Genomic DNA, 15,059 nt, shown 5'->3' with positions numbered 1-15,059 from the left:
TACGTTGGTTTTATGGACACCTTCAATCCAGCTTCTGATCTAGGTAGGATAATTCAGTGCAAAAGCTTGAGTAAAAGGAATATGTTATCTAAATCTAGAAAGCCACTTCACATATGTCCACTGTTAAACTGTGCATTCGCGTCTGGTAGCTTAGGAGCAGCAGGCATTAGGGCAGCCTCAGGCCCTGTTTCATCCTGCTGATGCCACGCTGTCACTAGACCCACCACAAATTACTCCCTCAGCACTACACTTTCTCCATCCATCAGCTAGTGCTCATGATTTCAGTGCCTTGTGTCTGCTGTAGCTACCTGTGCTGCAAGCTCTTGGGAGGCAAAAAAATATTGTATACTATATGCTCATAGGGCATCTGATCGTGTGATTTTTGGATAGTGGAGCTATCTTTTCTAACATACAATATAATTCACAATTCGAGGTACAGAATTTATTTAGGGATGATTCAGACCTTCATTCTTTCTCTGCAAACACTACATATTACAGTAAACAAGCTTAGAAGCCACCAGAGACCTGTGATATATTCTACCCCTATTCCTGATGTTTTAAGTAACAGAACATGCAAGGACCAAGAAGCCAGAGACTTCACTTGCAGTTCAATCATGTATGTAGGCTTGGCGGAGTCATCTTCTGTATTTTTTTCTTTTCTTTAATTAAATCCCTAGAGAAGTGGTATCCTTTATTTCATTGATTTGCTGTATGAGTAGAGGAGCTTAAGTCATTAATCTGATTCTTTGCAGAGCGACACAAAGATTTGTATGTTGGTTAACACTGCATTTATGACCCTGAGGAGACCTACCCCCTCAGTAAGACACAAATTTTGCCTTTTGTCCTGCCCAAAGCCAACACTAAACTGCATACCTGGAATTAAAATCACAGACATGACTTTCCATTTCAGACTTTCCACTCTATTATGCAGTTTTGTGTTGAGCCTTTGCTTCTATACCTGAAGCCACGTAAGAAAACGACAGACGAGGGCAACAGCCTCTGGCAGGTGACACCAAAGTTGTGCGTGCAAACAAGGGTGTGCTCCTTGCTCACAGACATCCCCACATCTAACTCTGAATACTGAGAGAGCACTGTAAAACCCACTTTGGAAACATGATAGCAAGCCAAGCCCCTATGGTGGGGCATCCCAGTATTTTGGTAGAGGCTTTCCCAGAGCTTTCTGGTATTTCCCTTCAGAGTCAGTAGCATACGCACAGAGCTGGACACTAGCCCTTACAAAGCATCACACCACCAGAGTGGCGAGCTGCTGCAGACAGTGAAAAAGTTTCAGAGCTCTGCAATGGAAATGGAAAGAGAAAGCAGCTCCTTTCTGCTTATGGAAGGGTCCAGGTAAGCTGTACGGAAAACTCTGCAAAATGAAAAGTGATACCTGTAAAATACATTGTCAAAGAAGTTCAATTTTGCCTGAAGGATAACAGCTAGGCTACCTCACTTAAATGTACCTGTCCAATATATTTATCACAGACTAAGCACTGGCAGTTATAGGACACTGCCTGGGACTTGGCCACCCAAGATACGAGGCACACAGAGCAGAGAAAGCATCACAAAAGGCTGAAACTAAGTACTCTTCAGAAACGTGTCATGAATTTTGTCTCTATGTGGATTTTAGTTATAACTGCAATGGTGATGCTCCAGCACCATGTCAACAGGCACCTTCCTACAAAGAAGAAAAGAGTTTTGGAACAAATATCTACATGAGTAGGCATGGGCCAGTAAAGCTGTTGATGTAGAGGAAAATGTTGAGTATCAGCAGCGAGCCAATAATTAAAAACACTCAGGTAATGCCTAATGTCACTTACACAGACCACTTAAACGTGCAGTTGCACATGAAAACACTGCTGCTGTATAAGCCGCCCTCCCTCCTGCATCAAACCGGACAGGGGAGTTGCTGATGGAACACAGCCTCCACCATGGCGGCTGGTGTTCAAGCAGATCAACAATTGATCCAATTCACACCATAGCTGGACATCTGCTAATGACTTTCCTTTGCTTAAAGGCAACCCTAGCTAATGCTGATTGAGAAACCTAAGCTCACAGGGAAACCACACCCTACAAATCCACCCTCAGCCAGAACTGATGGATCTTGTCAGAACAAAGGCTCTGTGTGCTGCCAACAATACATTACCTCTCAAGTGAAAGAAGAGAACAATTAAACACTTTATTGAAGGGGGAATATTTTTTCTCTCATGCCTCAATCCATGAAAGTGCATGTCTCCCCCAGAGTTACTCATTGCTGCCCTGTTGAAATGGGAATAATTCCCTGTCTGCCTGATTATTTTCAAGACAGGGATGAAACTACCTTAGGATCATTTGAAAAATGTTAAAAGTGTACTACAGTCAAATGGTTTGAACTTCCACCATGCATCATTTGCAGCTGATAATGCTAATGTTAAATTCTGGAGACATGAGTCTGTCTACAAATTAATGGAAAATGTGAATTAATATTTTCTTCCAGCTAATTGCTCAGCTCCTATATTGCACAGTGCAGCCAAGCATCATTTGATCTTGAAAACTCTTTTGCGAAAGTTTTCAATCACTTTTTCTCATCTGCCAAAAAGCCTCAGAATTACAAGACACGTTTCATTATGAGTCTGGAATACCAGGCAATGTTTAGTGAAGTCTCCCCAAAACTGTTATCTGTATATGCTACTGCCAATTTTTTAAAAAGCATTAAAGTTTTGGAAGTTACCATAGGTGAGGATTAATTTTTTTGAGTTGTACATTTCTAAGCTTCTTTTTAACAGTGAGGAAGATATGGATGAAGACATACTTTTAGGATGTGAATATTAACAGTGCTAAGAGTTTTATGATTCATTCTTAAAATGAGAATAACCTCATATACGTTTAAGTTTATAGTTAAATACACTTATCAAAAGTCAAGCTACAACTTAAAAAAAGTGTAACTCCTATTTCAAAACACATCATCAAAAAGAAGGAAACGGATTGATTCAGCAGCATATGCCAGTTTAAAAATCTGCCATGCATGCTTTGATTACAATAAAAATGGAAAATACCTTATTTTGAGCTCTTCTTTCACTTCCTCTTAAAAAAACTGAAAAATTTGCATTTCATGAAACCATGAGTTTGGCAAGAGCTGCAGACTAACAAAATGCAAGATATGGACCATGTGAATCATAAATACTGTTTGGTAAAAGATTAATTAAAGTTTTTATGGAGAACTCGAGACAGGAGTCTTGTATTAGACAGTCATTAATGCTCCATCTTCTAACCCAAATTAACTCAATTTCTTAAGTTGGGTTGAATGCTTTATGTTAACTCAAATTCCAATGCAGAGGAGTAAAAAACAGGTTCCTATCTGGACAGAATGCACAAACTGGCTAAACATCGATAATGATAAAGATCAACCTCAAATTAAGATTAAGATAATGAAAATACATGACCCTAAAATACAGCTCAGTACCTTATTTTTCACAGGGGTGTCTCCTGCTTCCAGGAGGACCAGCAGGCACCCACAGCTGCATTCATAAAACAAAGCTGAGCACAGGTGTTTGATGAACAATTCTCAATAATGAATGAATATTTCATGAATAAAAGTAAAAGAGATGTAAAATGGAAGGAAATTTACACTGGGAGAAAGATACCTCAACTCGATTGTGATAGTGATTCTCCTAACTATTCAGAAAGATGCTAGATTCCCTGCAGCAGGTTGTGTGGGTGAGGAGGTGACATGCTGGCAAGTCGAGGTTCCTGCCTACAGGAGTGGGTTAGTGATGGCAGTAGGGTATCAGAAACTGCTGAAAAAAAGATTCCCAGAGAGTGAAGACAGTCCTTTCCCTTGCAGGTGGTAGAAACTGCAATAGTTTTGGATAGATGTCATGTAACCGATTTGATCTTGACCATGTTTCTGGAAATCAACAAGCCATGGAAATGGGGATTTGAAGAGATTTACAGCAGGCACTTGCTTTATTTATTTAACCACCTCCCACCTGGAGACTCCATAGCATGCTTTTGTGCACCAACACACAGTGTTCAACATAAAATGGTAATTTAAAAGTTGACTATCAGTTTTACATCCTAAATGGCAAAGCCATGTCTGACCATAAAGAAAAAACACTATGTAAAATTTCATGTATGCACCCTACCTAAGGAGTAAAGCAAATCACTTCAGATTGCCTCAGTCACTTGCTATACCTTCTTCTATTAGTCCACCCTCTGCAGGGTCCAAATTAATATCTCTAACTTTTGTAATGCTTCAGAATAGTTTGGTGATTTTAATATAAATATCCTCCTGGATAAGAGTTTATTATTCCTTTAAAATACTCAATTTTGCCTAGACGAACTATGAGGCAAGTATAGACGAAACTCAATCATGTGTTACTGAAAAGACCTGTGAACCAAATTTGTGAGGTATATGGCCAAAATAAGAATGCTCTGTAATATAGAAGAAAATTAAAATTTTAAAAAAAGAAGAAAGACTGTTTTCTAATGAGACTCAGCGCTTCCAGGCAAATGGAGGTGTGAGGCTTTGAAGCTGTACTGTACAAAATCAAACTCCAGCTGTGTGCCCCTGATTTTTTTCAAAAAAGGTTTAAAAACATGTTTGTGTATCTCCTCTTCATTTTACTAATGGAGGGAAAAGAGTAACATTCTCAAAAAAAATCTCAAATCAATAATTTCTAAAAGGCTCTGCATGCACAGAAGAAAAGTATCTCCCAACATCTCACACACTGTGGTGCTGAAGACAGCTACAGCTTCTATCTAAGAAGTTTCCAGGTTTATCAGTACCCATTTAGGAGCCTCCATACGAATTTTCAGTTCCACAAGGGGCTTATCAAGGCAGCGTACAAGCCAACAGACAGCCCAAAAACACAGACTACACACAGATGTAAGAGATGTATCGCACACCATCAGTCTACAGTGATTTAACTTTAAAAGTTAATATGCCACATAGATTATTACAGAATACTTATTCATTGTTAGAAATAGGGAAACAAAATGAGAAATCAGTCATATCAGTATTTAACAAAATAAGTAACTCATTCCACATGGGGTGCCTTCTCATCAGTTATCTTCCTATGGCTCAAAGTCCTGAAACTTCATTACAAGAAATTAGGGATTTCGACTCTACAGTAATTTACTTGCCAAAAATGAATAAATAAATAATAAACTTCTATGCCTTAAACCATCTAAACTATATTTGCAGACAAGCTGTTCTTTGATGTATTCTACTTTATTACCAATGAAGTATCACAGTACAGTACAGCAATTACTGTAATACCTGAAACTGTCATAATATGTAATTACACCATTTACAAGCCAGTGAATCACCATATAATCTGTACTATTTGTAAGTACAAACCATGACATGACACACAGATTCAATGTGTCTGTGTTCTGGATATGTCTTAGTTTTCTTTTAAAAAACCGTAAATACAACTCACAATTCTTTTCAAATACTGTTCAAGAAAGGGTGGCAGCTAAAATGCAGTTCGACCCGCCGCAAGACCATTCCGAAATTACGTCTTTGAGCATACAGAATTTCACAAGGTTTGTGCAAGCCACTCACATTACAAAGTTGTGTACCTTCTCCTTGGGTTGACAGTGCTGCAATTCTGACCCCAGCAAGACAAAGACTATTCAAATAAATTCCCAATATGCCAACTGAAAAGGCACAAACTGTCTTTTTAACTTCCTATAAGCTTTCATTTAACTAATTTCATTTTTTCAAATATAATAAAGATTTTTTAGGCTAGCCTAAGTCCTTGTGGTATGTGGAAGAAGTATTTAACCAGTATAAAAACTTCCAAGATCTCTGCTGTTCAAATGCACTTACCTAGAAACAGGTCCATAATAAATAAAACTTTCCTTTCATCATTTATAAAAACATAACACCAGAAATATGAAAAAAATCACAAAAGAAGCTATAAAAAAAGTAATTTTCATTCAATTTATGTAGAATAGATTCCCTTAGGTGAACAGAAATCTAATTTAAATTACCTCAGTCTTTCAGTATTTTCAAATTAAATTATACTGAACTGTCCAATTCAGAGAAAATTGGATTTAGTTTAATCAGTCTTGTCTGAACTACGACAGTTTTGCTTTTTTAACTTCTGGAAATGCATATCCACTAGGGGAGCTGAACAAGGTTTGATGCCTGAAGGAAAGGTATGAAGTCTTAACAGATTTAAACGGTTTGGCTCTTTTAACTGGATGACAGACATGGGATTTCTAGGTGAGAAGGGGGCTGGAGGCAGTGTGGTAGGGCATGGACACATGACTAAAACAATACTCTGAATAAAAAGGTTGCAGAACTGCTGGAGCAAATAATGAATAATAGTATGAAGCTGCACACTAAACTTCAACTGAGGTTCAAACAAAAAAATCCATTATGTGTATGGTATTATATACCAAGAAATGTGATCCCGTTCCACACACTTCCACACACATGAAAGGGTGAAGAGTTTGAAAGCTGTTAGAAATAAAACAAATAGGAGACTGTGAAGGCTAAATGTTGCAGCTCTTCCCAGAGTTCAGCTGATGATCAGATCAAACTGACTTCAGTCAAACTGAAGCTTCCTTATCGACATGAACCTTCACTACCGAAAAAAAAAAAAAAGAATGATGTGGCACTTCTGCTCTGCAAAATTCAGGATTAACTATGAAGAAAAGGCCTTTACATTTTCCAAAGTTTTTCAAGACTGTGGGATAAAATAAAAAATAAAGTACAGTAGAAGATCAGTACGAGAAAAAGTGTTTGAAATTTTGTTATGCCATCTGTAAAACATCATAATATTATGCTTTAGATGAAAGCACACGGCATTCAGTTTAATGTTTAAATAAAAATTAATCTGGAATCACTCTATCCCTTATTGCTACATTAAGTATTTGTTTAAAAGTCTTAAAAAAATGTCATACAAATCTTCCATCAAGATCATTACGAGTTATTTCCTTCTATTCACACATTTAAGATTTTATAACAGGAGTTAAAAACAAACACTCACAGACTGATATGGCCCAAAGAACTTCCAATCTTATTTAACACAGGACAATAAAACACTGAGGGGAAGGAATGAGAGATAAATAACATTATGCCAATAAGATGATGCTTTTTTTCAGCAAAGTACAACATCTTGTATTAATAAATCAGTATCTATAATAAGACACATGGGAGTGATTCACTTGTGAAAGGTTAAGGGGTAGAAAAGGTGTTTTTAGGAGGACCTTGGAGTATGAGGGATAACGGAGCCTGAAAAGCCATTACGTACACTGACATGTCAACACGCAAAAAGTTCTGCAGTTGAATGGGTTGGCAGAAGAAACATGTTTACTTATGTCAGACTACTTTTTCTGTCAAGCACTTAAATTGTAACAGCAAAAATGATCACAGCAAAACTACAGCAAAATACTCCAGCAGCCTACCCGTATGCGCGGGCCTCGGGACCGCTCGCTGCCGAGGCGGCAGGTGCTGTCCCGCCCTAGCGGTGCCAGCCCGGTGAGGAGGCCGGGCGGCCTCACGCTCCAGCAGAGCGCCAAGGGCACACACACTAATAAAATTCGAGACTTAACAGTTGCGGCCACCGCTGCGGGACCCCGCTGCGGGTCCCCACGCCCTGCCGACACCCCCTCTTCCCGCCCCGGGACGCCTTCCCGCGCTCCGGGCGCTCCGGCTGCCAGAGCGGTCTCTCGCTGCCCCCGGCAGGCGCGGCGGGCTCCCCGCTAGGCCGGCGGCGGGACCTTGTGCAGCTCGATCTCAAAGCAACCCCCAACTCGACAGCGGCGCCGCGACAGCCGGCGGGAAGGGCTGGAGGAGTGCAAAGCGCCGCGCCGGGTCCGCGCCTCCCCCCACCGCGGCGGCAGCGCGCACTCACCTCCGCTCCGCAGCACGTTGACAGCTCTGGGCGCCGCCATCTTGCCCATGTGAGGCGGGGTCACGTGGCCGCGGGCGGTGAGCCGGGCGGGGCGGGGCGGGGCGGGGCGGGGCGGGGCGGGGCGGGGCGGGAGGAGCCCTGACGGCGCCCTGGCGGCCTCGGGCGGGGCTGCCCGGCGCGCGGCGGCCGCCCTGGCGGCTGTTGGCGGGCAGCTGGTCCCGGCGGGTCAGTCCCCGCCCCGCCCCGCCCCGCCCCGCCGGCGGGCCGCGGGCAGGTGCGTGGCAGGGCCACCCCTCAGCGGGGACGCCGGCCCGGAGCCGGCGGCTGTGGCCGCCGCGCAGCCCCCTCTCGCTGCCCTCTCTCGCTGCCCCGTGGCCCTCGCAGGGCGCAGCTCGTCATCCGGCGGGCGCGGGGCTCGGCTGTGGCTGTGGCAGCGGGGCGGGAGCGCCCCCTTCCCGCCCTTCCACGGCGGGGAGATGCGGGGCTTGGGGCGAGGCGGTGGGGCGGGCGCCGTGGGGTACGGGCGGCCCTGGCGCGGGCCCCGCGGGATGGGGTCGGAAGGTGAGAGCCTTCAGCTGTCCGTGCCGATCCGCGCCGCCGTTAGAGCAGGCTGGGCCTGTCCTGCGGTGGGATGCTGGGCGGCCGTCAGGGTTGTTGCTTCCCTGAAGTGCCCCTCTATACAGTCTCCGTTCTGCTGAGCTGTGTAACATGCCCCGCAGGCTCGGAGACTGGGCGCCTTCCAACAGCGAGAGACGCAGCAGTGAGACAGCACTTCCCAAAGTGGGACTCCGTCTCAGAAGAGTTGCAACCATACAATTCCGTGAGTGCTGGAGACACCTCATAATTTATTTCATTTAAAAAAAAAAAAATCACAACTCTTTTTTGTACTTTTGTGAATAAAAAGATTAAATACTCTTTATGAAGTAAGTTTCTGCACTTTCATTTGTTGTAAAGTCCTATGCAGGCTCTGAAGGCTAAAGCTTGAACCCGAAAACTCAAGTATTTTTCTAGCTAAACTCATTATTTCATCTGGAAGGCCGAACATCATGCACTTAGAAAAGTTCTAAAAGAGCAAACTTTTCAGTAGAGCAGCATCTTTCCAAGCATTTTTGATACAGGTATCACCTTGCCTTACCTTAAAGAAATATCCAAACACCATCTTATGCAGTGGTGGTGTGGTAGGTTTAATTTTCAGTCAAATAAAAAACTAGACTTCCAATATCCATTTGCCATTTTTATTTCCCCCTGTTTTCCTTGCCTGCATTGGGCTTGCCTGTATGAACAGTTTAAAACATTTTGAAATTACGTTCTTATGACTAATCAGAGTTTGAGAAACACTGTTACAGGACATAAATCCAACAGCTGTCAGGCAAATACTAAATGTAAAGGAATTGAATCACCAAATGAAAGAATGAATAGAATGCACTCGGTAGTGGTTGCAAGAGTAGAGGGAAGAAACAGAAATACAGACATAATACAAGTATCCTTTCTTACAGCCACACACAGGTCATGATCCTTACACACATGCACTTTATACATACAGTGGTAACCTGTGGGATAAGTAAGCAAATTCTCAAATGAGAACTGAGGCTTACTGTTTATTTCAGGATTTGTCTTCTAGTACAGCTGTTAGTAGTTTTTAACTTCACATGTACAAATTTTATCATAGAACCGTAGACTGGTTTGGGTTGGAAGGGACCTTCAAGATCACCTAGTTCCAACCCCCTGCCATGGGCAGGGACACCTTCCACTAGCCCAGGTTGCTCAAAGCCCCGTCCAACCTGGCCTTGAACACTGCCAGGGAGGGGGCAGCCACAGCTGCTCTGGGAAACCTGTGCCAGGGCCTCACCACCCTCACAGGGAAGAATTTCTTCTCCATTTCTGATTTAAATCTTCCCTCTTTCAGTTTAAAACCATTACCCCTCTTCCTATCCCTACACTCCCTGATAGAGAGTCCCTCCCCATCTTTCCTGTAGCCCCCTTTAAGTACTGGAAGGCCGCTATAAGGTCTCCCTGGAGCCTTCTCCAGGCTGAACAACCCCAACTCTCTCAGCCTGTCCTCACAGGAGAGGTTCTCCAGCCTCTGATCACCTTTGTGGCCTCCTCTGGACCCACTTGAGCAGGTTCACGTCCTTCGTATGTTGGGGGGTCCCACAGCTGGACACAGTGCTCCAGGTGGGTCTCACGATAGTGGAGTAGAGGGGGAGAATCTCCTCCCTCGACCTGCTGGCCACACTTCTCTTGATGCAGCCCATGACATGGTTGGCTTTCTGGGCTGTGAGCACACATTGCTAGCTCATAGTTTTCCATCCACTACTACCCCCAAGACCTTCTCCTCAGGGCTGCTCTCAATCCACTCATCGCCCAGCCTGTATTTGTGCTTGGGATTGCCCCAACCCATGTGCAGGACCTTGCACTTGGCCTTGTTGAACTTCATGAGGTTTGCACAGGCCCAACTCTCCTGCCTGTTCGGGTCCCTCTGGATGGCATCTCTGTTCCTTCCAGCGTGTTGGCCACACCACACAGCTTGGTGTCACTGGGAAACTTGCTGAGGGTGCACTCGGTCCCACTGCCCATGTCACCATCAAAGATGTTAAACAGCGCTGGCCCCAACACCCACCCCTGAGGAATGCCACTCGTCACTGCTCTCCACTTGGACATCGAGTCATTGACCTCAACTGTTTGAGTGCGACCATCCAGCCCCTTCCTTATCCACCAAGTGGTCCAACCATCAATTCCACATCTCTCCAATTTAGAGACAAGGATGTCACGCAGGACAGTGTCAAATGTTTTGTGCAAGTCCAGGTAGATGACGTCAGCTGCTCTTTCCTTATCCACCAACACTGTAACCCCGTCATAGAAGGTCATGGAATTTGCTAGGCCCAGTTTGCCCTTAGTGAAGCCCTGTTGGCTGTCACCAATCACCTCCTTATTTTCCATGTGCCCTAGCATAGTTGCCAGGAAGATGTATTCCATAATCTTGCCAGGCACAGAGGTGAGACTGACTGGCCTGTAGTTCCCCGGGTCTTCTTTATTTCTCTTTTTAAAAATTGAGGTTATGTTTCCCCTTTTTCAGTCAGCAGGGACTTTGCTGGGCTGCCACAGCTTCTCAAATATGATGGATAGTGACTTAGATACTTCATCCGCCAGTTCCCTCAGGAACTCATCACGGCCCATGGACTTGTGCACCTTCAGGTTCCTTAGATGTTCTTGAACCTGATCTTCTCCTACAGTGGGCCATTCTTTGTTCCCCCAGTCCCCACCTTTGCCTTCTGTGTCTTGAGTGGTGTGGCTGGAGCACTTGCCAGTGAAGACTGAGGCAAAAACGTTGTTGAGTACATCAGTGTTCACCATATCCTGGGTAAACAGGTCTCCCATATCCTTCCAGAGAGGACCCACATTTTCCCTAGTCTTCCTTTTATTGCTGACATACCTGTAGAAGGTTTTCTTATTGCCCTTGCTGTCCTAACCTGATCCCTGGCTGCTTGGACAGTTTCTTTGTATACCTCCCAGGCTTTCTGTCCTTGCTTCTACCCTCTGTAGGCTTCTTTTTTGTGTTTGAGGTTATCCAGGATCTCCTTGTTCATCCATGCAGGCCTCCTGGCAGTCTTCCTCTTTGTCAGGATGTATCACACCTTCCTTGGAGGAAGACATAAAGCTAGGCTTTTAAATGCAAATTTGAAAGCAGTCTGTAACAGTCTATAAAACAACGGAGTTATGCCTTATTTATACATGAAATCTTATATAGAACAATACAGAAATCTGTTTCTAATTTAAGTACAGCAACTCAATGCTTCTGGGGTTAGGCTTAGACTTTCCTATATAAGATTGTCTTACTTAGTTCCACAGCAGTTTTTGCTGATGAGGCTGGTGCTGTTTGGGTCCTGCTCTAATCACTAATAGGTGTCCTTTTTGTTAGTGCTCTTGTTCAGCTGATCCACAGTGAGATAGTTTGGAGTCCTGAACTTGCAAAAAACCAGAAACCTCCTCTTCAGTGATACAAATATAGATAATCAGTCAAAGTTACACCGAAGTATTACATCACAGCTCTAGGGAAAGCAAAATGACATATTCATGGTCCCTATCATATTAAATTCATTCTAGGCAAAGATTATCTCTTTTCTGTGAAACTGAAAGTTTTAAAAACATGAACACCCCATACAGCTCTGAGGAAGGCTTAACTGGAAGACAAGCATCTAAAAATAGCAGCTATTGTACATGGAATACCTCCCTTATTGCCATACCATTTAGAAACAAAAAGGGGATGTCAAGCTCTTCCCATTGATCTAGATTTCCTTTACGTTTTATCTCTTCAGCTCAAACTGTGCAACAACCCTAAATGGAACACATACCTCCTATATAAGGAATGTTTACAGCATTACATGTTCTTTATTTACTAACGAAAGAAGCTAGTGCTACTCTCGGAAAAATAACAGCGCACAGTACTGCTCCTGCTATATAGATTTTTTTATAACAGCAAAGAGGAAATTCTCAAATGCTCTTCCCAAGGTTTTGTCTTCATGTCATTACCTGAGATTCCTTCAATTTGGGTGGGAGCCTTATATCTGAAATGAGCTTTGAAGAGCGGAAGAATGACATTTTTCTCCCCTTATCCCTTTGCTTCTGTAGTCTAGAGAATTAAAAATATTTTGAACATAGAAATCTGGAAATTGTTAGATTAATGATCCTTTTTACACTAGCCTGTACCATTATAGGTCTAAAAGGAAGCTCATACACAGTCTGTAGTCTTGTTTCTTGCAATGGCTGTTACTGAAAGATTTAGCATAAGGAACAAAGAACCTAGTAAGCATGTATTTGAATGAATAGTTTTGAGTAGAAACTGGTATTTGCATTTTCTTCTTTTTACATTGTAGAAAAGATTTGAGTGATAAGGAGGCAAGCCCATTCCTACAATTTTCCCTCCACAGTTATAAGCCAGTATCAGGGCATCTATTTGTATTGCTCTGTGTAATAGCCTTCCATTTGTACTGGTTGCACTAAATTTTTAGCCTCACAATTCCAAATACTGCTACTGGTGTGGTTAATAGCCTTTGGTAAATGAAACATTTTAAGATAGAACTCAAGGTTCAATTGAAATCTTTCTTATCACTGAAGAAAGAGCTAGCAGTGTAAAATGGCTGGAAATACTCATGGCATGGGGAAAAGATGTTCCCCATGACTTTAAGTTGATTTTTTTTGAGAAAATGGAAATATCTGCAACAGATACTCGCTTATGAGATACAGATTTTAATATTTTACCATGCTGTGTTTTTGTCAACTTCAAGTCCAAATTATCCTAGCAAGCAATGTTTCATAAAGCAGTAGCATTAGAGAATAATATTTTTTCAATTTGAAAGCTGAGATTCCAAGCTTTTAGGTGATAGGCTTACAAATATAACAGGTATTTCTAGCTCTAACAGTTTGATACTGATGAAATCAGGTCAGAACTGACACTGGGAGAAAAGGTAAAATGGCAAAATATGCAACATAAGATTTTCAAGCCTTCTAGCGTCTGACAGTCATACCATATGATAAAGGAAAAGCATAAAGAGCAACTAAGTCTCAGTGAGAGACAAAAAGGAATTGAAAAAATGATCTATACAAGCAGACGTAAATCCTTCTTACAGACACTATGGACTGCTTACCCTCCTGCTGACATCGAAGAGAGAGACAATAGGTCAGTCTTGAATTGCCTAAACTGCCACATAGCAGCTTTGTGTGTTTGTTCATAGGAGGCACAGATATTTACTGCCCAAGATACTGCTTCACCTACATAGACCTTTATTCCCCCTGCTACAGCAGTTAAAGTGTCCTTCAAATCCTGCAGCTTCAGCTAGCTTGCTTTCCCAGTTCTGAAACTATAGGTACTCTGTTGTATTTCTTCAGGTTATTAGTTGTTGAGCCAGAAGTTGTTTCCTAGTATCTGCAGTAGGTAACTTTTATGTTTCAAAACACACCAAAGGGAACAGTTTGACCCAGGTTTCTAAACATAAACATTTTTTCAGAGCTTGCACCATTGACAATAGCTTTACATGGAAAGAAAGTTTGTCTCTACCAGTTGAACTAAATTCACCATTTTAGGTACTCTACTGAATTTGCTGTGACTGGATTTGTAAGTGATGGAAGGGCAAACCAGCAGCCTGATGCCAGCAGTGTCCACAATGAAAAACTTTAAATATACTTAGATTTTATGTACATTCTGAAAAGAATATTCAAATGCACAAAACTATTTAAAATGCTGTATCAGTATGCTGTGCAAAGTTTGAACTTGATGTTTGAGTGAAGTGACTGAAGAATCTGGATTTTATCAAAATGCAGCAAAACATCATAAATTAAATCACATAAACCTATTATTTGTGTTTGCTCTAAGTTCCTGTTAGTATGTAATAGCTCCAAAGAACAATAGCAGTTTACAATAAAAACCCCAAGATAATAGATTATTTGTTTAAACAAAAATAATTTTTATCCAGGATTACTTTAGTATCATATTGTGCCCAAAATAGCAGAGGGCTCTAATAGCATTTAGCTTCAGCTATCCAATTCCTACACTCCTAACATCTAGAGTTGAAAAGTTGCTACTAAGCCTCAGTGTTTTTCAGCTCACAAATCCACAAAACTGGAGCCCTCTGGTATCAAATTGCAATTCTATATAGACAGCAGTTATTAGTTCACAGGTCCTTCCTCAGCTTTCAGAAGTCAGACGATACTAGTGATAGCTATGCTATTTTTTATAATACACTGATAAGTATTTCTGTAAATATGGTAGGAGGTCCCTGTTCTTAATTATATTAACACAGAAATACAAACAGGAGTTATTAACCTGTTAAACCTTTATAAACCATACTAAACTTTTTTATTTCATAAATATGACTCACTGAACAGCTGGAGCTACTGCTGCGTGTACTTTAGACAAGAATCCCACAGCTCACTTGTAGGTGAGATTTGTTATCCTGTTGAAAACCATGGAACAAAATATCCACATTGGCAAGCCAGAAAGTTAGGAATTTGTCTAGTAGCATCCACTGAAACCTAAGGATTTAGTCAACTTTACCCTTAATGCTTAGTGTCTAGAACGTTTAGTTCAAATAGACTCACCCCAAAAGCCTACTGAACTAAACTGGCATATACTCCCCAAGCAGCAATGTCACTAACAACTATCACTGTTTTCTGTTACACAAGTGATTATTGCCTCTTTCTCTCTGCTGAGTC

General features: G+C 42.1%; 1 protein-coding gene across 2 annotated transcripts in view; it reads right to left on the bottom strand.

The window, feature by feature from the left end:
• METAP1D (methionyl aminopeptidase type 1D, mitochondrial) overlaps window positions 1-7,892 on the bottom strand; it is a 50,626-nt gene extending 42,734 nt beyond the window's left edge. Inside the window, exons 1-2 of one of the 2 annotated variants that reach the window (XM_074910810.1) lie at window positions 7,851-7,866; window positions 6,984-7,038 (exon numbers count right to left, since the gene is read on the bottom strand). Coding sequence is in view for 1 of the 2 variants with exons in the window: in XM_074910809.1 (XP_074766910.1) it covers window positions 7,851-7,890 (40 nt within the window). In the remaining variant the exon portion in view is untranslated. Of the gene's footprint in view, window positions 1-6,983; window positions 7,039-7,850 lie in introns of both variants that reach the window. The other variant, XM_074910809.1, reaches the window with a different exon arrangement.
• Between the last annotated feature and the right edge of the window lie 7,167 nt (window positions 7,893-15,059).

The sequence above is a fragment of the Athene noctua genome, chromosome 7 (genome assembly GCF_965140245.1).
Source record: "Athene noctua chromosome 7, bAthNoc1.hap1.1, whole genome shotgun sequence".
NCBI lineage: Eukaryota > Metazoa > Chordata > Aves > Strigiformes > Strigidae > Athene > Athene noctua.
Note: the sequence above shows the minus strand (reverse complement) of the source record. Positions and strands in the feature narration are given on the sequence as shown.